General features: G+C 37.5%; 1 protein-coding gene across 7 annotated transcripts in view; it reads left to right on the top strand.

Moving 5' to 3' along the window:
• Window positions 1-24,307, top strand: part of Numb (NUMB endocytic adaptor protein) — a 97,059-nt gene that overhangs the window by 32,903 nt on the left and 39,849 nt on the right. For all 7 annotated transcript variants that reach the window (XM_090344425.1, XM_090344428.1, XM_090344430.1 and 4 more), the window contains 2 exons: window positions 4,901-4,985; window positions 14,419-14,559. In XM_090344425.1, the coding sequence (XP_090200551.1) occupies window positions 14,434-14,559 (126 nt within the window). In that variant the 5' untranslated portion in view covers window positions 4,901-4,985; window positions 14,419-14,433. The remainder of the gene's footprint in view (window positions 1-4,900; window positions 4,986-14,418; window positions 14,560-24,307) is intronic.

Genomic DNA, 24,307 nt, shown 5'->3' with positions numbered 1-24,307 from the left:
GTTTTAATAGAGTCCAGTTCTCTGGCAAAATTCTCTTCTTGTCACCTATTTAATTGAACACATTAATCATTGTTATTTTAAAATATCTTCTTGATAATTACTGTATCTAGATCCTCCTTTAGTCCGTTTCTTCTATTTTTTTTCTCTTGGCTTTTAGTCATTTGGTTCTTCCTCCCAGCTTTCCTGGTAATATTTTTAAGTGGATGCCAGGCCTTGTATCCAAGAAATGATAGAATGATAGATGAAAAAATTGAATTTTCTTCTGTTGCTAGTTAAAAGTAGAAACAGATGACCTTGATCCTTTACAGGCTTGAAATGACTTGAAGCTTTGTTTTAGGCCTCTCAAGGGCTGATTTAAATCCAGTTTCCACTTTCTTAAAAGAGTGTTGTCCTTTTAGAGATATCCAACAGAATGGTGGGCATTTTGCCAATACTTCTCCTTTGCAGACCTTGATCTCTTAATTTAATGTACCATGAGACAACCAAAAAGTTCTAAACTTTTTTTGCTTCCAAATAGGCAGTTTACTAAATTCTTTGCCTCTTGCCCCCATACAGGTTAGGATTTATTAAATAACCTGAGGAAAAAAGCAGTATAGAATGTCTAGAGATTTACTTTGTTGTGATTACTCTTTATTTATTTTCTTATAATATCACAGCAATTTTATAATCTAAGCTTTTTAAAAAAAATCTTTTTTTAATATTTTTATTGTAATTAATAAAAGGGTTACATGATATTTACCAGATAGAAGGTGCATTACTTCACATACATTGATACCCTTTCACATATCTTGGTCCCCATTACCCTTCCCCCCACCTCCCAATCTTGGTTTTCCCCCCTTCCCTATCCAATTTCAAATAACCAAATACAAATATATCCAATATATCAGATAACAAAGTGAGATACTGTAACAATATGATATAACCAAGGGACAGCAAAAGACATGAGAGATAACATAGTACATTAAGGACAACAGTCATTCATTATATGGCTTTTGTTTCAATATCCTGGAGGTCCTTTCAATTAGCTTCATACTATATGGCCTTATGTATCAAGGTTTTGCTCTATTGCAAATCTCTGCTAGTAGAGCCCAAGGTTTCTACTGATTATGACAAATGAGGGAAACCATTGAGCCTAAGTTCCTTTGAGTCTGGCTTACTTCACTTAATATGATTTTTTCTAAGTCTTTCCATTTCCTAACAAATGGGTCGATGTAGTTTTTTCTGACAGCAGCATAGAATTCCATTGTGTACAAATACCACATCTTGTTGTCCCTCATCAACTGAGGGACATCTAGGTTGGTTCCATATCTTTGCTATGGTGAATAATGCTGCAATGAACATTGTTGTGCTAGTGGATTTAGTATGCCCTAGTTTCTGGACGGATGGGTAAATGCCAAGTAGTGGAATTGCTGGGTCATCGGGGAGCTCTATGGTTAGCCTTTTGAGGCACTGCCATACTGCTTTCCATAGTGGTTGACCGAGTTTGCACTCCCACCAACAGTGTAGTAGTGATCCCTCCTGGCCACATCCCTTCCAGCATCTGTTATTATTCGTTTTCCTGATCCTGGCCATTCTAACTGGAGTGAGGTGGATTCTTAGCGTTGTTTTGATTTACATTTCTTTTATGACCAGAGATGTTGAGCATTTCTTCATGTGTCTATAGGCCATTTTTGTTTCTTCTTCAGAGAAGACTCTCTTTAAGTCTTTGGCCCATTTTTTAATGGGATGGTTGTTACTTTGGAGATTAGTTTTGGAGTGATTCAATTTTTTGAGCAGTTGATATATTTTAGATATGAGGCCTTTGTGTGATTATTTTTTGTGTTTCTGGAATTTTAACCCATCAAATTCTACCTGTCTTGATAGCTATGAATTCCCAATTTCTGTCTGTGCAGCCCTATGCAATTGCCAGAAGCTCTGTCTACAGCTAGTGGTCTCAGGAGGAAAGCATAATGGAGAGTGTCAAACTTATCTCTGCATTTCCTTTTTGTCGGCTGTTTTGGCTGCTGAAAACAAGAATTGCTTTTTTTGTTTATTTGGTTTATAATCATTGTTGTTGTTTTTCTTGCCTGAAGCTACTCTATAATAATGGAGAACGGATGTGTCCTTCTTTATTAAACAGTACTGTTGATGACTTACAACAATATAATATAATAAAGGCTGTGTATGACAAACCCACAGCTAGTGTATTATACTTAATGGCGAAAAGCTAAAGCCATTCCCTCTAAAATCAGGAACGAGACAAGGATGCCCACTCTCTCCACTCCTCTTTAACATAGTATTAGAATTCCTAGCCAGTGCAATAAGACAAGAAGCAAGCATAAAGGAGATCCAAGTAGGGAAAGAGGAAGTAAAACTATCCCTCTTTGCAGACGACATGGTTCTGTATTTAAAGAATCCTATAGACTCTACTCCCAAGCTCCTTGAGCTGATTGAAAACTTTGGAAGGGTAGCAGGCTATAAAATTAACCCTCAAAAATAACTGCCTTCCTCTGCGCCAACTGTGAGAGAAACGAGGCAACAATCAGGAAAGTAATTCCTTTCGAAATAGCCTCAAAGAAAATAAAGTACCTAGGAATTAGCTTAACTAAAAATGTAAAGGACCTTTTTGATGAAAACTTTAAAACCCTGAAAAAGGAAATTAAAGCAGAACTAAGGAAATGGAAAAACCTCCCATGCTCCTGGATTGGAAGAATCAACATCGTGAAAATGACAATCTTGCCAAGGGCTATCTACAAATTCAGTGCAATACCCATCAATATCCCAATGTCATTCTTTAAAGAAATAGAAGAGGCAATCCAAAATTTCATATGGAATAATAAAAGACCCCGTATAGCAAAAACACTTAGCAGAAAGAACAGCGCAGGAGGAATTTCAATACCAAACTTTAGATTCTATTACAGAGCTATAATTATCAAAACAGCTTGGTACTGGCACAAGAACAGGCCTGAAGAACAATGAAATAGAACTGAGGACCCAGATATTAAACCACAGACCTATGGCCATCAAGGGAGCCAAAAAAATAGAGTGGAAGAAAGATAGCCTCTTCAACAAGCTGTTCTGGCAGAACTAGGTAAGCACCTGCAGAAAACTAAAGTTGGATCCTTCTTTGTTACCTTGCACTAGAATTAACTCCAAATGGATCAAAGACCTGGAGGTAAAAGCTGACACACTGAAAACTTTACAAGAAGGAATAGGAGATACACTAGGCCTCCTTGGCACAGGTTGAAACTTTCTTAATAAGGACCAAGAATCACAACAAATCAGAGAAAGGCTGGATAAGTGGGACTGCATTAACCTGCAGAGCTTTTGTATGGCAAAGGACATAGCTAGTAAATTAATTAGGAAGCCAACGGAGTGGGAGAAGATCTTCACCAACCATACAGCGGCAAAAAAAATCTTAATCTCTCAAGTTTCTTGGTATAAAATTCTAAGGTGGTATTTGAAGGCACATGGAAATTGACCATACCACTATTGAAATTTTCTGCTAAATTTATTTAGTACATTTTCATTTTATTCTTTCTGTCTCCATAATAAATAGGTAATGTTCATTTCATTATAGACAAAAGAAGTTAGGATTGTTAAAATGATAACATCCTCCAAGAAATCTTTCTTCCTTTTCTACCTTTTTTTCTTTTTTCTTTTTCTTTTTCGTTTTTTTTTGCTTTGTATTGTTTTGTTTGAGATAGGAACTTTCGCTGTAACACAGGATAGCAACCAACTCATAATACTTCCTGTCTGTTTCCCGAGTGCTGGGATTACAGTTGTGCCCCACATACCAGGCTCAACTTTCTTTTAAGGCATGTAGCAATTTGTCCCCCCACCCCTTTTTCTTTTCTTTTTTTTTTTTTGCAGTCCTACCACTTGAACCATGGCACCATTCTGGCTTTTTTCTGTTTATATGGTACTGAGGAATCAAACCCAGGGCTTTATGCCACACTGGCTCCAATTTTTGTAAATATTTTTTATTGTCATTGTAAAGATAATATATAGAGACGTTATAGTACATAAGCTGGGGGGTGCTGAGAGTATGGCCTAGTGGTAAAGTACTTGCCTAGCATGCATGAAGACCCGGGTTCAATTCCTCAGTACCATATACATAGAAAAAAAAGTTGGAAATGGTTCTGTGGCTCAAGTGGTATAGCTCCAGCCTTGAGAAACCAAAGAAAGTAAGTGCTCAGGCCCTGAATTCAAGCCCCAGGACTGGCAACCAAAAAAAAAAAAAAAAAAATCCAAACCAAAAAACAGTACATAAACTGGGTCCACTTTCTTTTGTACTTTTTTTCAGCTTTTCTTCTTAATGCAAATTCCTTTTACTAGTACCAAAATACGATAATTCTTGACATAACACTTCTCTTTTTAGGTTATTTGACCACTGCTAATCTTAAATAGGATGTGTGCTGAACAGGATTTGTGAGAGAGTTGCTTTCAGTAAATTGCAGAATCTTTATCCATTTGTTTCTTTTTCTGTGTTTGTATATGTGTTTTTTTCAAAGACTCAGTGATTAGATATGGGCATATCATTCAGCAATAGAGTGTTTGTCTGGTATGTCATCAGGCTGAGTTCAGTGCTCCCCATTGGGAGTCTGGACATCTAGATCTATAGATAGGGATAGAGAGAGGGATACTTTACAGTGATTTGACTTTTAAGTATTTGACTTTTGGCAAGTGAAGTATATGTTATGTAATAGAGAAAGTGGTGATTCTTTATTAATATGTGAATCTTTCAATTGCTCAGTGACTTGAAGTGATCTCATAATAAAGTTGTTTTCTGGACAAAAACTTAGTCTCTTTTCATTTTGTATTCCTATGTTTTGTTTGGAGTTACTGTATCAGTGTAATGTAGCAATAATTATGTTACTAACAACCATTTTATGAGATATTTATTATTCTCATTTTACAGATGAGGAAACTGAGCCTTGGTGAAGTTTCGAAACTTGTTCAAAGTCATACAGCTTGTAAAGGGCACAGCCAAGATTGAGAGCCAGGTCTGTCCAACTTCAAAATTATTAATTATGGCCATGACACTTTGAAATAGCTGTGAAGTATCAATCTATGATAAGTTATATTGGTATTACTATTGTTTAACTATTACTTAATTCTTGTTCTATTTGGGGCCCTTTATAACAATAATTACTTTCATGTTGTAAATATTGTGAAAAGCAGAATAACGTAATAGTGAAGAGTTTGGGCTTTGGGGACAGACAACTTGGGCATGAATCTCTAAACCTCTCCACTTGTTGTGTGACATTGGGAAAGTTACTTATTTTTTTGTACCTTAGTTTTCCTATGTGTAAAATGGTGATAATGCTGTTATCTACACGATAGGATTTTAGGGATTTTTTTTTTTTTTTTTTTTTTTGCCAGTCGTCTGACTTGAACTGGGTGCCTGGGTACAGTCCCTGAACTCTTTCGCTCTACTACTTTGAGCCACAGTACCACTTCTGTTTTTTATGGGGTTTTTTTTGTTTTTGTTTTTGTTTTTGTTTTTTGCCAGTCCTGGTGCCTGAACTCAGGGCCTGAGCGCTGTCCTTGGGCTTTCTCCAGGATAGAGCTCTACCACTGTAGCACCATTTCCAGCTTTTTTCTATGTAGTTGGTACTGAGTGCATGCTAGTCAAGCACTCTACCACCAGGCCAAACTCCCAGCCCTCCCACTTCTGGTTTTTGACTGGCTTCCTGGAGATAAGAGTCTCATGGAGATTTTTCTGCCTGGTCTGGCTTTGAACCTTGATCATCGGATCTTAGCCTCCTGAATAGCTAGGGTTACAGGCATGAATTACCAGTTCTGGCAACAGAGCTGTTTTTTTTTTTTTTTTTAATAACTTACTATTTTTATAAATTTTGTAGAGGCTATACTCCCTTCCCTTTCTCCTCTCTTCCCCCTCTCTACTTTTCCTGTTTCCTCCTTCCCTCCTCTTTTCTTCCACCCTCCTCCATTCTCCCACATCTCATTCTTAGAACAAAATATATTTTTATTTTAGTCTGCCTCTCCAGATTCTAGCACCTTTTTCTCATCCCACACTTGACAGATGCTTAGAGAAAGAAAGTCACTGTAGAAAGTAGGCTAGAAATCTCAGTAATTCTGCCCTTTCTCATCAAAATGTTCTTTGCTACATTAGTTTTTGGTATATAAGAACAAAGTTATTTTGTACTGCAAGCAAAGGTCCAGTTCTTGAAGTAATATGATCCTAATAAAGCCAACCTTGTGTGTGTGTGTGTGTGTGTGTGTGTGTGTACATATATATCTATATGTATATGTATTGTAGGGTTCAGAGTTATTTTGTTTTGTTTTTGAGACGGTGGTGCTGTGGCTGAAGTGGCAGAGCTCTAGCCTAGAGAAAGCCCAAGGACAGTGCTCAGGCTCTGAATTCAAGCCCCAGGACTGGCCAAAAAAATTTTTTTTTTGAATTTCCACTTTTTATTATATAGATCAGTTGATACAGAGAAGCTCTTGTCAGTTCCATGTATTGTCAGATGTTTTAAAATTGTTGTATAAACTAGATGTTTCTCTTGTCCTTCATTTTGTGGAAATATGCTTCCCCCAAAGCAAAATAAAGTTGTAGTAATCTTCCCTTCCTCAAAGCACATGTTGTATGCTTAATTTAATTTAGATGATAAAGTTGAAATTTCCATTTGTGGCTTTCCACACTGTCAGAATTTATTGGCTAATAGTATATTCAGAAGATATATCAATTTCATTAACATTAATTTACCAATTATTACTGATTTTGCTTGATGGCTAAACCTTCTGGCAAGCAGGTTCTTCCAGTTGTTATTAGCTCTCAGAGCTCACATATGATACTTCACATTGATGTATATAGCTGAGAAAGAGTTAAAGTTTTCAGTGTTCAAAGAAATCTTGCTCAAAACTAAAGCCTAGAGTTGATACAGACGCAAAGAGAGTCACTGCTGATGGTTAAATTCACCCAAGCTAGTATAGGCCCTGCTGATTCCAAGGACTGAAGTTTCAAGCTTACTGGTCTGAGTAGATGGGGTCAAAGGTATTGTGCTGAGCTAAAGTCTAGGACAGATTCAGGATTCAGTGTCTCATCTATGATGCTTTCACCAGCTGGTCAGTGTGTGTTACCACACCACTGTTTCGTGTCCCTCCTTTTATATGATCCAGGTGAGAGGGGATTACATTTGGTGTATTTAATAAGATTATGTGTTCAAATCCAGATATGATTTATTTGCATAGTTAATTACTCATTGGCACAATAAAGTACTAGTTTGTGTCTCATGGTATATTAGCATGTTGTTTTTTGTATAAATGAGATGTAAAGTCAGGGGTTAGAGGCATGGATTAGCACTAGCCTATGTGCAAGTACCACAGGTACTGAGTTCAGGTCCCAGTCTTAGACCTTTAAAAAAAAGGGGGGAGATGTAAAGTCATTATGTTTTGGCACTTATACTCAAAATGGAGTAACTTAGGTCAAAACTGTTACTTTACAATTATAAAATGGAATGAGTCAGAGTTAAGCACAGCCCTAATCTGTTCTATATAACATAGAGGAACCCAGAGCAGGCCAGCCTACTCTCCCTAATTAGGGATATAGTGTTTTGTTTTGTTGCCAGTCCTGGGCTTGAACTCAGGGCCTGCCCATTGTCTTTGTGCTTTCTCAAGGCTAGCACTCTACCTCTTGAGCCACAGCACTACTTCTGGTGTTTTCTGTGTATATGGATGGTATTGAGGAACTGAACCCAGGGCTTCATACATTCTAGGAGAGCACTCTACCACTAGGCAAACCTCCCAGTTCCATGGGTGTAGTTATGACTATAGAGTTTAAGAAAGAGCAATCAGGCTTTATGGGGGAAACACTACAAGAAGAAAAGTCCTTGTTATTCTGAGTGCCTTTCAGAAGCTTTTGGATGATTTTAACTTTGTATTAAGTAAATTTCATTGTAGTAAAAACAGGACTTAAACTTTATAACTGTTTTTCTTCTTTTCATTAAATGTTTCATAACTGCATGTATTCATGTGTTTATGTGCTTTATTCTCCATTCCACAAAAGACATAGTGCCATACTTCTCATCTTAGTAAAAGTATGAGTAGTTGATTTATAGAAAAAGACAAACATATGTATCTGTATTACTGTCTTATTGATCTATTATCTATCCTCAAACATTATATTGTTTCATGTTGTATATTTTTGAGGTGAAGCACAGTGTAATGCAAGGTCTAGGAACACAGATTTAACAGGAGATTTTGCTACTTCTACTCTGATTTTGGCAAGTTACTTACTGTCACCTCTCTTTGCACCCATCTGTGAAATAAAGGTTAAAAATAGAATCTACCTGGTAGAACTCTTGTGAGGATTACTTGAATTGTTGTACACAAAGGGCTTAGAAGAATTCCTGTTACACGGGCAATATTCTTTGAGTTTCAGTAATTATTGTTCATGAAAAGAACCATGCTATAATATATTTCTGTATTGTTCTGCCCCCACCATAATATTTGTGAACTTCACACATGTTGATGGCTATAGCTTTGGATCATTCATTTTCAGTGACACGTGGTAAATTAATGTGTAAATATTCCGCATTTTCCTTTTCTTTCAAGGGCTATTTCAGTTCTGTAGTTGGTTGTTATTTTACTCTTACAGACAAATAATGCTACACAGGCATTATTGTGTACTCCTTATGCATGTGTGTAAGAGTTTCTATAGGGGGCCGGGAGGTTGGCCTAGTGGTTAAAGTGCTTGCCTAGCATGCATGAAGACCCGGGTTCGGTTCCTCAGTACCACATACATAGAAAAAAGCCGGAAGTGGTAGAGCTCTAGCCTTGAGAAAGTCCAAGGACAGTGCTCAGGCCCTGAGCTCCAGCCCAGGACTGGCAAAAAAAAAAAAAAAGAGTTTCTATAGGGTATGTATCTGCAAATGAAATTAATATTTATAAGGGTATAAATATCTTAAAATTTCGTAGATGGTGCTGAATTAATTTCCAAAAAGAATTGTCCCAATTTGCTTTTCTTGGAATGTATGAGAATACTTTTTGTTCTATATGTTATAGTTTGATTAATAAGTATAGAATAATATCTGGTACTTTGATTTGCTTTTTTCTAACTTCTAATAACATTTTGTGCTTATTGTTTCTGCACTTCTATAAATGTGTGTGTTTTGCCTACCTGTTTTTTCTTTTTATGTCAGTCATGGGACTTGAACTTGGGCTTGGGTCCTGTCCTGAGTTCTTTTGCTCAAGGCAAGCATGTTGAGCCACAGTGCTACTTCTGGTTTTCTAGTGGTCAATTGGTCTTACAGACTTTCCTGCCTGAGCTGGCTTTGATCAAATCTCAACCTTCTGAGTAGCTAGGATTATGGGCGTGAGCCACTAGCACCCAACATATTTTTTATTAAGATTGTATTTAAACCAGTATTCAAGTTGCTTTCTGGCTTTTTTTTTTTTTAAAGAAATTCCTTAAGAGGAGAGTACTATGTTCATTGGCATTTTGTTGCTACAACAAAATATTTGAGATAATCAACTTAGGAAAAGAAGAATTTATTTGAGCTTTGGTTTCAAAAGTTTTAGTCGGGGCCGGGAGTTTGGCCTAGTGGTTAAAGTGCTTGCTTAGTTAGCATGCACGAAGACCCGGGTTCGATTCCTCGGTACCACATACATAGAAAAAAAGCCGAAAATGGTGCTGAGGCTCAAGTGGTAGAGCTCTAGCCTTGAGAAAATCCAAGGACAGTGCTCAGACCCTGAGCTGAAGTCCAGGACTGGCAAAAAAAAAAAAAAAGTTTTAGTCTACAGTCACTTAGCCCCATTGCTTGACCTGTGGTGATACAGAACATTATTACTGGGAAGGCATGGCAGATCAAAGCTGCTCACCTCACAGGGGGAGAGTCAAGAGAAGAAATAGTTCAAGGACACTCTCGATATTCTACTTCCTCTACCTTAAGACTGTGTCTTAATAAACCATTCAATTATGAACTCATCAATAGACTAGTTCACTGATGAAGTTACATTCAATCATCTCTCAGTAACATCACCAGCAGAGGACTGAATGTCCAGCAGTGTGATCCTTTTGAGGGGAAACTTATCTCATGTAACTTCTACTAGGTTTTGTGTTTTATTTTTTTTTTTTTGGCAGGGGGAGGGGGGGTTGTAGGGCTTGAACTCAGCCAGGGTGCTGTCCCTGAGCTCTTCAGCTCAAGACTACAGCCCTATCCTTGAGTCAAGCCCCCTTCCCATTTTCTATAGGTTAATTGGAGATAAGAGTCTCAGTTTCTTTTGTGCCTGGGCTGGCTTTGAACCTTGATCCTCAGATCTCAGCCTCCTGAGTAGCTAGGATTACAGGCATGAACCACCCAGCCCAGCCTTCTACCAGTTTTGACATGCCTTTTATTCTCAGGTGGATGATTTTTCACATATAAATTAGGAGAAATTCTATTAGACCAGTGTTTTGTTTCGAATGTATGTTTAGCTCCCAGAATACTTAAGCTGTACTTTCTTTGTTAGTGGTACTGGGATTTGAACTCAGGGTCTTCTGCTTGCTTGATTGATGTTCTACCATTTGAGCCACACCTGTAACCTGTCAGTCATACTTCTAAAAGATTAGACTTTTTACCATTTTCCAAGTAATCTATCCTAATGTAAAGAACCATGGTAAATATATATATAACACACATAATGTTGTGTGTGTGTGTGTGTGTGTGTGTGTGTGTGTGTGTGTGTGTGTGTGTGTGAGTTTGGCCTGGTGGTAGAGTGCTTGCCTAGCATGCACAAAGACCTGGGTTCAATTCCTTGGTACCACATACATAGAAAAGCTGCAAGTGGTGCTGTGGCTCAAGTGGTAGAGCTCTAGCCTTGAGAAAGTCTAAGGACAGTGCCCAGTTCCTGACTTCAAGCCCCATAACCGACTAAAAAAAAGGTTTTATTTATACATATATATATATGTATGTATATAATCTTGTGTCATTACAGAGTTAATGAGCAATGCCTCTTAATAAAGTGTTTATTTTAACCGACTAGTCCAAATTTGAAATATAAAACTCACTAATATATACCACATTGAATGAGGTTCAGCAATTTCTAGAATTTTGTTTCTTTTTTTGAGACAAGCTTCCAATTTATGATCATACTGATTTATCCTCCTGCATGCAGGGATTACAGGCACAAGATACGACACCTGATTCCATTGTTACACATTATACTTTTCATGCCATTAATTCTTGACCTTTTTAATTTTGCTATATTTTTTCCCACACAATGAGTATCACTTGTAGCTTATCTATATGAACTATAGGGTATTTTTTAAATTAGAGAATTTGTCTTTGTTCTAGTAATTGATGAGAGCAGTAATAGAGATCAGTAAAAAGTTAATGGGAGTCATGTGAAAGGACCTAACCACAGCCAGTTAAGGAAGATCCCCTGTCACAGACAAGATGCTAGCTTCTCTCAAGAAGTTAACACTTGAGCTGACTCAAGGCAAACAGAGAAAGGTCTTTCTGAAGGGCAGATGGAGAAGCTTATACAAAGGCACTGAAAGAAGGCATGCTTTGTTGGAGGACTGCAAGTAGTAGCTTAGTGTAGCTGGAGTTCAGCATGTAAATGGAGACTGATGAGAGAAGGCAGAAGAAAAGGACTGTGTTTGCTCTGGTGAGCTGCTTTGCCTTTATTTTCAAGGTGATGTAAAGCAATTGAGGATTTGTTTTTGTTTTTGTTTTTGTTTTTTTTGCCTGTTCTGGGTCTTGAATTCTGGATTTGGGCTCTGTTCTTGAGACTTTGTGCTCAAGGCTACTTGAGCCACAGCTCCACTTCTGGCTTTTTGTGCTTAATTTGAGATTTTTTTTTTTTTTTAGGTAATTTGTGGTTAATTTCTTGCCCAAGCTGGCTTTGAACCATGATCCTCAGATCTCAGACTCCTGAGTACAGTGTTAGGCACTGACATCAGCCATTGAGGATTGTAGAGTAGTTGTGTGATCAGATCTATGTTCTAGGAGCTGTCTGGCAGTAGTTAGGAAAACAGATTGGAATGAAGCTCTATTGGAAGTAAAAACACCAAGTAATAGACTTTGCAATAATTTAAACAAAAATGTGTTCATGTTGTGTTACTAGGAGTTGATCAAGGTAGCACATGCCTATTAATCCACACTACTAAGGAACCTGTATGAGGAAAGAGTGAGACTTCAAAGCCAACCTGGACAAAGCTAAGACCTTTCCAAAAAAAAAAAAAAATACTAGGAATGAGTTCAGGAAACTTAATAAAGACTTAAAACCAGTAGTTTAATAGATCAGAGAAAGTGAATGAAGGGATAATTTTCAGGGATCTGATTTGACCAAATTCATAGTTGTCTTTGCTAAGAGGAAAAATGAAGAAAGGAACTGTCAAAGCTTTTTTCTGAGACTGCCAGTTTAAAGCAAGAACAGAGGTGCTTTTCATTTTCTTGTGTTTGTGAATTTATGTTCTTTGTGATGCTGAGATTTGAGCTTAGCTCTTAACACATGCTAAGCAAGTGCTCCATTACTGAGCCACATTCTCTACCCTCATGTATATTTTTAAAATGTGGTTTGAGAATGTAGCAGGATTATATTTGCAGGGAATGTTATGGAATTATTTTGGGAACCTTTTAGGTTAAGGTATACTCTTCATGTAGGTAGTTTAGAAATTAATGATGCTTAAATTCATTTTTAGAAAATTCAATAATTCTTAGATTCATCTGTCTATATTTTTGCCCAAGTTGTAGGTAAGATTGGCTTGTCTATGTAAATTACTTAATTTAGTTATAGTTCTGCTACGGTACTAATCATTTTTAACAATGATTTTTTTCTTATCATTCAGACTTTCTCAAGTCTTTCATTGATGTTATGTGGGAAGTAACATTTTTTTTGCCACTCCTGAAGCTGGAACTCAGGGCCTGAGCACTGTCCTTGGGCCTTCCTCAAGGCTAGAGCTCTACCACTTGAGCCACAGCACCACTTCTGGCTTTTCTATGTACATGGTATTGAGGAATTGAACCCGGGTCTTTGTGCATGCTAGGCAAGCACTCTACCACTAGGTCAAACTCCCGACCCAGGAATTCACAGTTTTTTTGTTTTGCCAGCCCTAGGCTTGAGCTCAGGGCCTGAGCACTGTCCTTGGACTTTTTCAAGGCTAGAGCTCTACCACTTGAGCCTCAGCACCACTTCCGGCTTTTTTCTATGTATGTGGTACCAAGGAATCGAACCCAGGTCTTTGTGCATGCTAGGCAAGCATTCAACCACTAGGCCAAACTCCCAGCCATATTCATTGCTTCTTGAATGTTTCATTGACTCTTATCAGTTAGGTCTTATTTCTCTGTAGTTTTGTGATGTCTTTTGTATGCTAGTACTGAGGCTTGAACTTATAACCTTGACTTTGCTTGGCTTTTACACTCCTGTCTGATGCTCTACCACGTGCACCATGGCTCCAGTTCAGCTTTTTTTCTGATTAGTTGGAGATAAGAGTTTCATGAACTTTCCTGTCTGAGCTGGCTTCAAACCAGGATCCTCAGATCATAGCTAGGATTATAGACATAACCCACCAGTGTCACCCAGGTTGGGTATATTTTTAACAGTGCTTACAGTAACAAAATACATAGCTGTTTTTTTAAAAAGAGATAACTATGAAACTTAAAACTTTGCTATAGTTTCTTTAAGTTATTATCGCTGTTGTTAGTTATTGTTGGTTGGTCCTAAGGCTTGAACTCAGAGCCCATGCGTTGTCCTCTGAGCCTTATTGCTCAAGGCTAGAGTTCTACCACTTGATTCTCAACTCCATTTCCTCATTAAGTTATTATAATTAGTATAAAACTACATTCTGTCATACTGCTTACAGGAAATATAACTGCTTTAGATTACTTTAGTACTAGTAGAACTTTTTCTTCCTTGAGTATGTTTAATTTTTCTTCATAAAACATCTTTTTAAAAATTTTTCTCCCAGTCCTTTCTCTCCAGAGCTTGAACTCTAGAGTTAGATGCTGCCCCTGAGCTTCTTTTTGTTCAAGTGGTGCTAGAGTCAGCACCACTTCCAAGCTTTTTCTGTGATTAATTGGAGATAAGAGTCTCGGTACTTTCCTACCCAGGTTGGCTTCAAGCTGCAGTTCTCAGATCTCAGGCTAAGTAGATAGATTATAGATGTGAGCCTGAACCTGAACCTGAGCTACGAGTGCCTGGCATAAAATATCATTTTTACATAAAGACAGTCCTTATTTTTCACAGTATTTTCTAATGGTAAGCAAAAAGATCCCCAAATTACAATGTTTCAGAATTTTTTTTCCTATTATTACATAAAGTATTTAGAATGGTTTCAGAAATTGTTAAATCTGTATGTAACATATTATGGCTTCCATTTTCAGAAGGTATACTTCTCATTTGAGACATTAGTTTTTATGTTTTTACTATATCAAAGTTCAAATATATAAAAAGATAACTTTAGCAGTATTTCTTTTTCTGTATTTGCAGAGTATAAAAATTAAAATGAACAAACTACGGCAAAGTTTTAGAAGAAAGAAAGATGTTTATGTTCCAGAAGCCAGTCGTCCACATCAGTGGCAGACAGATGAAGAAGGGGTTCGCACGGGAAAATGTAGCTTCCCAGTTAAGGTAAAAATGGTTACTTCTATTAATTAGGATAACTGAAGAGAGTCCTCCAAAATATGAAGAGCTTCATATTCTGCTTCCTTGATAGAATTAAATGATTGAAAATATATTGCAAAGCTACTCAGTGGGCTGAGATCTGAGGACCGCAATTCAAAGCCAGCCCAGGCAATAAGAAGTCCATGAGACTCTTATCTCCAGTTAACCAGACAAAACCAGAAGTGGTACTGTGGCTCAAGTGGTAGAGTGCTAGCCTTTAGCTGAAGGGGTTCAGTGACAGCGCTCAGGCCCAGACTTAAAGCCCCAATACCTACCAAAAAAAAAATGTGTGTATAGATAGATAGATAGATAGATAGATAGATAGATAGATAGATAGATTATATGTATGGATATATATATATATATATATATATATGGCAATTAGTGATTCCCTCCCTCCCTCCTTCCCTCTCTCTTTCTTTCTCTTTCTTTCTTTTGCCAATCCTAGGCCTTGAACTCAGGGCCTGAGCAATCCTTGGGCTTTCTCAAGGCTAGAGCTCTGCCACTTGAGCCACAGCACCACTTCCCGCTTTTTCTATGTATGTGGTACCAAGGAATTGAACCTGGGTCTTTGTACACATTAGGCAAGTACTAGGCCATGCTCCTGGCCCAATTTTTTTCTTTTGATATTTAAGTAAGAAATTATACAATATATTTGAGAATCAATACAGATGACATCAATCCTGAAGTAATATAAAGATTCAGAATTATCAAGAATCAAAATCATACACACACACAAGGAAAAAGTTAACTATTTATTTTGCTGGTGTGGCTCACACCTGTGATCTTATTAGGTGGCTGAGATGTAAGGATCATAGTTTAAAGCCAGCTTGGACAGAAAAAAATCTATGAGATGCTTAGCTGCAATTAACCTAAAAAATTTTTTCCCCAATAGGATATGTTTACTAAGTGTTAGGACAAAGGGATTAGGAATCTCTTTTCTTAAATACAAATCTTTTAAAATGTTTAGAACAAAATAGAATTAAGTAAAAGGGAGCTTTCTCTAACTTCATAGGGTAACCATTGCATGTAATAAATACTGAATACTGCTACTATTTTAAAAAGCATAAAACCGGTGGTTGCTCACACCTGTAATCCTAGCTACTCAGGAGGCTGAGATCTGAGGATCAAGGTTCAAAGCCAGCCTGGGCACAAAAGGACCTGAGACTCTCATCTCCAATTAACCTCTAGAAAATAGGAAGTGGGGCTTGGCTCAAGGGTACGTCTGTAGCCTTGAACTGAAGAGCTCAGGGATAGCACCCAGGTTGAGTTCAAGCCCCATGACCCACCAAAAAAAAAAAAAAAGAAGTAAAGGTTGCACCTAAGTAGCTTTAGATTGAGATTTATTTATTTTGCCAGTCCTAGAGCTTGAACTCAGGGCCTGGAAATTGTCCCTGAGCTTCTTTGGCTCAAGACTAACTCTACCACTTGGTCCACAGCCCCATTTCCATTTTTTTCTGAGGAATTGAACCCAGGGCTTCATGCATGCTAGGCAAGGACTCTACCTTAAGCCACATTTCCAGCCAGATAGAGTTCTATTCTTTTTTTTTTGGTCTGTCATGCAACTTGAACTCTGAGCCTGGTATTATTGTCTTTGAGCTCTTCAGCTCAAAGCTAGTGCTCTACCATTTGAGCTACAACACCACTTCCAGTTTTGGGTGGTTATTTAGAGATGAGTCTCATAGTCATTTGATCTCTTTTGCCTGGGCTGGCTTTAAACAGATCTCTGCCTCTTGAGTAGCTAGGATTACAAACGTGAGCCACCAGTACCCAGCTTACTCAGACTTTGGAAATTAGGTTATATTAGTTCTGTTGTTGCTTTCCTGTAACTATACATTTTTGTCCTATTTAGGTTATATGATATAGTCAAACTTATTTCATTCGTGTTTTTCTTTTAGCATTATATAGGTCAAAAACATTAATATTTTGTTCTATAGCTATCAAATCTCCTATGTCTGGAGTTTATTATAAAAACTTTATTAAAATGAAGTTTGTATAATTGTTTAATTATATAAATCTGAAGAATGTGTTCCATTTTCTTCTCTGTGAGAACAGCTGTTCACTGACATATTTGGCAGATATTTACTGAGTCTGCCAGGCAATGTTCTAGGCATTGAGGATATAACAAACAATACAGACACAATCCCTGTTTTAGTGAATAAATAAATGTCTTAGTGAAGAAATAAATATACAAAGTATATGATGTGTCAAAAAGAAATTAGAGCTGGGGAGCCAGGAATTTGGCATAGTGGTAGAGTGCTTTCCTAGCATGCACAGAGACCCGGGTTCAATTCTTTGGTCCCATATACATAGAAAAAGCCGGAAATGGTGCTGTGGCTCAAGTGGCAGAGTTCTATCCTTGAGGAAAAAGCCCAAGGACAGTGTTCAGGCCCTGAGTTCAAGCCCCAGGACTGGTGAAAGAAAAGAAAGAAAGAAAAAAAAAAAGGAAGTAAGGAAGGAGAGAAATTACAGCTAGATACAGTGGCTCCCAATCACTAGAAAACCAGAAATGGTGCTGTGGCTCAAGGGGTGTAGCTTTGAGCTGAAGAGCTCAGGGCCAGCACCTAGGCCCAGAGTTCAAGCCCCAGAACTGACCAAAAAAAAAAAAAAAAGTTGAGCTCAGCTCAGTGATTCATGCCTGAAATCCTAGACTCAGGAGGCTAAGATCTGAGGATCACAGTTCAAAGCCAGCCCAGGCACTAAAGTCCAAAAGACTGTAATCTCCAGTTAACCACAGAAAAGCCCCACGATCTACCAAAAGAGAAAACAAGAAAGATAGAAAGCAAAGAAATTAGGTAGAAGGGGAATGTATTAGGGTACTATTTTAAATAGCATAGATAGGTAAGCCCTCACTAATAAAAAGCCATCACTACACAAAATCCCAAAGGAATAGAGAAAATAAATATTTCAGGTATCTGAAGAAGCAGAGTACAGACAGAGTGAGCAACAAGTGTAAAGGCTTTTCTGCAAAAGAATGCCTGGTATGTAAAAGCATACCAAGAAAGCCAGTGTATTAGAGTCATGGCTTCAAGTGAACATAAGATCAGAGAAGTAGAACATGCCAGACCAACAGTACTTTAAATACTTTATAAACACTTTATTTTTCCTTACTACAAACCTAACACTCATTATACTGTTCTATTAAATGTATACATAGATGCATACTTACGCTTAGTTCACCATACATAAAGAAGAAATAAGGTTTTAATGAACTTATATGTACATGTAAATAGTTACAAAATGAAGTATAATCTCTATTAATACAACAGTTGCATTTGTACAGAAACTACTGTGTCTATATGTGTGCTCCCAAAAATGACATAGAAATTCAATGCAATCAAAGTTCAATCCCCATCAAAGTTGCAATGACATTCTTACCAAGGTAGACAAAATAATCAAAAAATTCTATGGAGTAACAAAAAACCTAGACTAGCCAAAGCAATTCTAGACAAAAAAAAGCAATGCAAGTTGTATCCCAATACCAGACCCCAAACTCTACTACAAAATTATAATAACAAAAGTGGCTTGATACTGGTACAAAAGTAGGCCTAAAGGGCCAGGAGTTTGGCCTAGTGGTAGAGTGCTTGCCTGGCACGCATGAATGCCCAGGTTCAGTTCCTCAGTATCACATGCATAGAAAAAGCCAAAAGTGTTGTTGTGCTTCAAGTGGTGGAGCTCTAGTCTTGAGAAAGCCCAAGCTCAGTGCTCAAACCCTGAGTTCAAGGTCTAGGACTGGCCAAAAAAAAAAAAAAAGACCTGAAGATTAATGGAACAGATTAGATGACCCATGAATACCTTACAGTTATCTGATACTTAATAAGGGAGTCAAAAACATTCAGTGGGGGAAAAAAATATCCTCTTCAATGACTAGTGTTAGGAAAACTGGACAACCATATGCAGAAAAGTAACAGTGGATTCCTGTTTTTCACCAAGTCTTATCAAGTCAAAGTGGATATAAGACTTTCATGTCAGACCAGAAACTTTTAAACTCCTGAAAGAAAGAGTAGGAAAAACATTAGGACTTCTAGATATAGGTAGACACCCAGAGGCACAACAAATAGGGGAGAGATTTGGCAAGTGGGACTACTTTAAAATAGTTTCTCCTAATTAAGGACATCGTTACTAAACTAGAAAGACAGCCAACAAAGTGGGAAAGATCTTGACCGGTAATATTTCAGACAAAGGCCTAATAACCACTATACACAAGGAGCTCAAGAAACCAACTCCTCCCAAACCTAATAAACCAGTTACTAAATGGGCAAGGGAGCAAAGGAGAGACTTCTCAGAAAACAGACAATAATGGCAAAGGAACACATGAGGAAATGCTCATCATCCATGACCATAAAGGAAATGCAAATCATAGTAGTCTGGAGATTCCTCAAAAAACTAAACATAGACTTTCCCTACAACCCAGCCATACTACTCCTAGGCACTATCCTGAACATCATGAACTAGGATATGATAAAGATGCCTGCACAGCCATGTTCATTGCTGCACTATTCACAATCGCCAAGATATGGGAACAGCCCAGATGCCCCACAATAATAAGTGGATCCAAAATGTGGTACCTGTACACAATGCAATTTTACATAGCTATTAGAAAAAAATAATGTCATTTGCAGGGAGATGAATGAAACTAGAACAAATCATGTTAAATGAAGTAAGCCACGGTCTGGGCCACAAACAGCACATGTTTCTTTGATATGCAGAAATTAGATCTAAAATACAGTAGAATATGATAAATTGTACAGGATTCTAGTACTCATCTACAGCATGAGAAAAGAGGATACTATTAATTGAGAAACACAAAGATGCAATGCCTACATGCCTTTTCATATTAACATAAAGTTATATAGAGAGGGAAATAAACTCTAAGATAGGGAAACAAGAAATCTCTTTTTCTCTCTTAATTTTTTATATTTTTATTTTTTGATGATTCTGTCTTCTTTTCCTTATGTATGTTGTATTCAAGTATATCTTCACAAGGGTTGGGAGGAGGTTACAGAACTTGAAAAAAAAAGGTGAAAAAGTACAGCAGTGGAACTTACTGGATACTGGTTAAAGTGAGCTGTTCTACTCATAGGTGGAGACAGAAGGGAGGGACTGGGAGAGACTGAGGGAACAGAAGACACTGCACAAAAGGAAGTGTATTCTTTATCTGACTCTTGTAATTGTAATTCCTCTGTAGATCACCTTTTATAATAACAATAAAGTAAATTAATTAAATCACCCTTGCTCAGTCAGTTATAGATGTTCAAGAATGAAAACACAAAGATTTGTTATAAGAGTGTTGCAAAAGTACATATAAGGGCCAGAAGTGTAGTCTAGTGGTAGAGTGCTTGCCTGGTATGCATGAAGCCGTGGGTTGGATTATATTAGTATTAGAGAATGAGTTTTAGATTTATTAAAGTATCAGTATATGATTAAAGCAGCATATTATTTGGGGGGAGATTGTCAGTAGAACACTAAACTTTTAAATGGGGGGGTGATAATAAGTCTTCAGTTTTAATGCCATTATAAATTACATTAATTTTTTACTTTCTTATTGTTACAGAAGTCTAATTGACTTTTGTATGTTGAAAACTCGGTTATTGATTCTATAAATTCATTTGAATATTGTTTTAGATTCTTTATTAACATATAATCTGTAAGTAACATAGCTGTATTTCTTCCATTCCAGTTTTTATATTTTAAATTTCTTTTTCTTGCCCCATTACTGGTATAATTTTTTTTGGGGGGGGGGTCAGTCATAGAACTTGAACTCAGGACCCAGACACTGTCCTTGTGCTCTCTTGGTCAAGACTAGTGTCCTACCTTTGAGCCATAACACCACTTCTGCTTTTCTGGTGGCTAGTTGGAAATAAGAGTCTCACTGACCTTTTTGCCCATGCTGGCTTTGCACCACAATTATAGGTGTGAGCCACCAGCATCTGGCTAACTTAAAATTCTTGCTAACAGGTGTTCTTGTTTTGCCTAATTCTCAGTCCCATCATAGTTTCTCAAATTAAGCAAGATGTCTTCTGTGCTTTATGAATAAATATTTTTAAATTTTGGTATTGGTCCTGAGGCTTGAACTCAGGACCTGGTTGCTATCCTTGAGCTTTGTTTGCTAGGCACTCTACCACTTGAGCCACAGCTTCACTTCTGGTGTTTTGGTGACTAATTGGAGCTAATAGTTTCACAGATTTTTCTGCCCAGGCTGGCTTCAAACAGTTTGAAGTAAATTGAGTGGTTAGGATTATAGGTGTGTGTCACTATCATCCAGCTAATTTTTATTAGTCCTTTTTTTGTAACTCTTACTATTTTTTTTTTTTTTTTGCCAGTCGTGGGCTTGAGCTCAGGGTCTGAGCACTGTCCTTGGACTTTCTCAAGGCTAGAGCTCTACCACTTGAGCTTTAGCACCACTTCCAGCTTTTTTCTACATATGTGGTACTGAGGAATCAAACCCGGGTCTTCATGCATGCTAGGCAAGCACTTTAACCACTAGGCCAAACTCCCAGCCCTACTTTTTATATAGTTATTTGAAGTGGTAAGCCTGACTTAAACAGTCAACTAGCATTAACAGTCCTAAAGTCTGAGCTTGATTAATGGCCAGAACAATTAAGTTCAATTTGATATGTATATTACTAAGTTCTATTTATTAATATTTTGCTTAGAAATTTCATACACATAATTTTTGAGAGATTAGCCTGGGAAGTTGTATGTATGTATGTATGTATGTATGTATGTATGTATGTATGTATGTATTGCCAGTCCTGGGGCTTGAACTGTCCTTGAGCTTTCTCAAGGATATTGCTCTACCACTTAAGCCACAGCTCAATCTGGCCTTTTCTGTATATGTGGTACTGAGGAATCGAACCCAGGGCTTCATGCATGCCTGGCAAGCACCCTACCACTCACTAGGCCACACTCTGAGTCCCAAAGTTGTCTTTTTTATAGTAACTTTGTCTGTTTTTTTGTTTTGTTTTGTTTTTTGCAAGTCCTGGGCTTAAGCTCAGGGCCTGAGGACTGTCCTTGGATTTTTCTCAAGGCTAGAACTCTATCACTTGAGCCTCAGCACCACTTCTGGCTTTTTGTAAGTATGTGGTACCAAGGAATCAAACCCGGGTCTTCATGCATGCTAGGCAAGCACTCTACCACTAGGCCAAACTCCCAGCCCCTGTCTGTTTTTTATTACTAAGTAAGTCTGGATTGTAAATTGAGCAAAAGCTCTTGTCTCTTCTAACTTATTTGTATCTTTAGGGCATACTTTTCAGGTTTTCCATTTGAGAGCATGAAGTATCCAATTGAGCCCATTTCTTTTTTTTTTTTTAAACACCGTTATTTCTTTTATTTTTTTTTAATTTTTTTATTTTTCTGCCAGTCTTGGGCTTAAACTCAAGGCCTGAGCACAGTCATTGGGCTTTCTCAAGGCTAGAGCTCTACCACTTGAGCCCACTGTACCTTCTGGCTTTTTTCTATGTATGTGGTTCTGAGGAATCGAACCCAGGTCTTCGTGCATGCTAGGAAAGCACTCTACCACTAGGCCAAACTCCCAACCCCCCATTTCTTTTATAATTCTGAAACTTTAACCTCTCTCTCTCCTCACTAAAAATACTAAAACAAAATCAAAACAAAGCAAAAAACCAAAAAATTCCTTTTAAGCAGCCCCTCTGCATCCTATACAACTTTTGAATTGGTAATTTCAGAGGCTTTATCAGATTTACTTAGGTTTCCTTCCCCTTTCCAGCCCAATATAGACTATTACCAGAAGGTGTACAATGACTGATTATCCTTTGGAGGTAGCAGCAGCCATGGATGATGGTTGCCTGAGTTAATTAGTTAATTAAGATTTGCAAAATGTTGATACTCTAAACATCCATTTGGAAGCTGTCCTTTCTTCATTTGTCAGCTATAATTTCCACAACACATATCTCCTGTTTAATTAGTAGTGTATACTTTAATTAGGAAAGGTGAGGGAAATACTAAGCTATGAGGAAAATGTGACTTTCACTTCAGCCATAAACAACCTTACCAAAATGGATGACTCTCCATATCTGACTACTTTTTTTTTTTTTTGCCAGTCCTGGGGCTTGAACTCAGGGCCTGAGCACTGTCCTTGGGCTTTCTCAAGATTAGCGCTCTACTACTTGAGCCACAGCATCATTTCTGGCTTTTTCTATGTATGCAGTACCAAGGAATTGAACCTGGGTCTTCATGCATGCTAGGCAAGCACTCAACCACTAGGCCAAACTCCCAGTCCCATGACTACTTTTTAAAAAGAAGAATAACATTAAGTTAATATACGTAAGAGTAGTAAACTGTAAGCCAGTAGTGAGTCAAGAGAGTTACATATGTACTTTAATAGAGAACTAATGTGAGGGATGTGAAAGAAGATAGATCTATAGAGGAGAAGACCAGAGTCTATTCCAGTCTCTGTCAGTGAGCTTATCTAAATCACTTTTTTGGCACCTACTATTTTTAAAAGTAAAAATTTTCATTCTACTCTTTTCATCATTCAACTTGTTTGATTATACTTACACGATTATATTTAATACGTCTGTTTGTCATATGATTTGTTCAAATGGAATTCTCCAAATATTTAAAAACTAGCAAATTTTAATTTAATTACTCATTTGATTAAAGAGAAAAAAATGAATTTTGATATTGTATTCTACATGTATGCATACAATATTTGTGCTAAATGTAGCATAGACTGCATATATATAATGAAATGCTGTATAATTCCTTATAAATTACATGAATATTATGTTACTTTTCATTCCTGCTAGTAGCTACAATTACAATCTTACTTCAAATCGCCACATTTCTTCTCATGGATCACATTACCAAAGGGGGGGCAGGGAATCTATTTCTTAAATATTTTTTTCACGAGAGAGAAAAGTGATTTAATTCATCAAGAATGAAATTCCACATAGTAGTTTTTCTAAAGTACATTTTTGTGAATAAAAAGTCTCTTACTCAGGGAGTTTTGGAAAGGCATACAAACAAAAGAAGTCCCAGTGTCAAATATTTTAGCCATTAAAGCATAAGTCAGCTGCAGTTCTTTAGTGAGGTAGTGTCTCAGAGAAGAAAAGGGACCTTTTAAGTAATGTGTATTTCAATGAGCATGTTTTTCTCATAGAGTAGTGAACTACAAGGATGATTTCTATCTTCATATTTCTAAAACAGATAATGTAGCTATGAGTTGGTACCACATACATAGAAAAAAAGCCGGAAGTGGTGCTGTGGCTCAAGTGGTAGAGCTGTAGCCTTAAAAAAGTATAAGGACAGTATTCAGGCCCTGAGTTCAAACCTCTTTTCCTTTTGTATTGTTTATTTCTTTGTATTTGGGAGGGCACGGGAGGACACATAAAAGAACAAGGATGGCCTGGAGTTTGGCCTGGTGGTCGAGTGCTTACCTACCATGCACGAAGGCCTAGGTTCGATTCCTTGGTACCACATACATAGAAAAAAGCCAGAAGTGGTGCTGAGGCTCAAGTGGTAGAGCTCTAGCCTTAAGGAAAGTTCAAGGACAGTGATCAGGCCCTAAGTTCAAGACCCATGACTGGCAAAAAAGAGAAAGAAAGAAAGGAAGGAAGGAAGAAAGAAAGAGAAAAGAAAAGAAACAAGGAGGATGAACCAGTACAACAGTGATGCTATGTAGAAAATGGACATATTATGAGTGGGGACTGGAACAAAAGATTGGGAAAGATCAAAGCAGGAGAAAAAGTGG

The sequence above is a fragment of the Megascapheus bottae genome, chromosome 14 (genome assembly GCF_031878675.1).
Source record: "Megascapheus bottae isolate mThoBot1 chromosome 14, mThoBot2.hap1, whole genome shotgun sequence".
NCBI lineage: Eukaryota > Metazoa > Chordata > Mammalia > Rodentia > Geomyidae > Megascapheus > Megascapheus bottae.
Note: the sequence above shows the minus strand (reverse complement) of the source record. Positions and strands in the feature narration are given on the sequence as shown.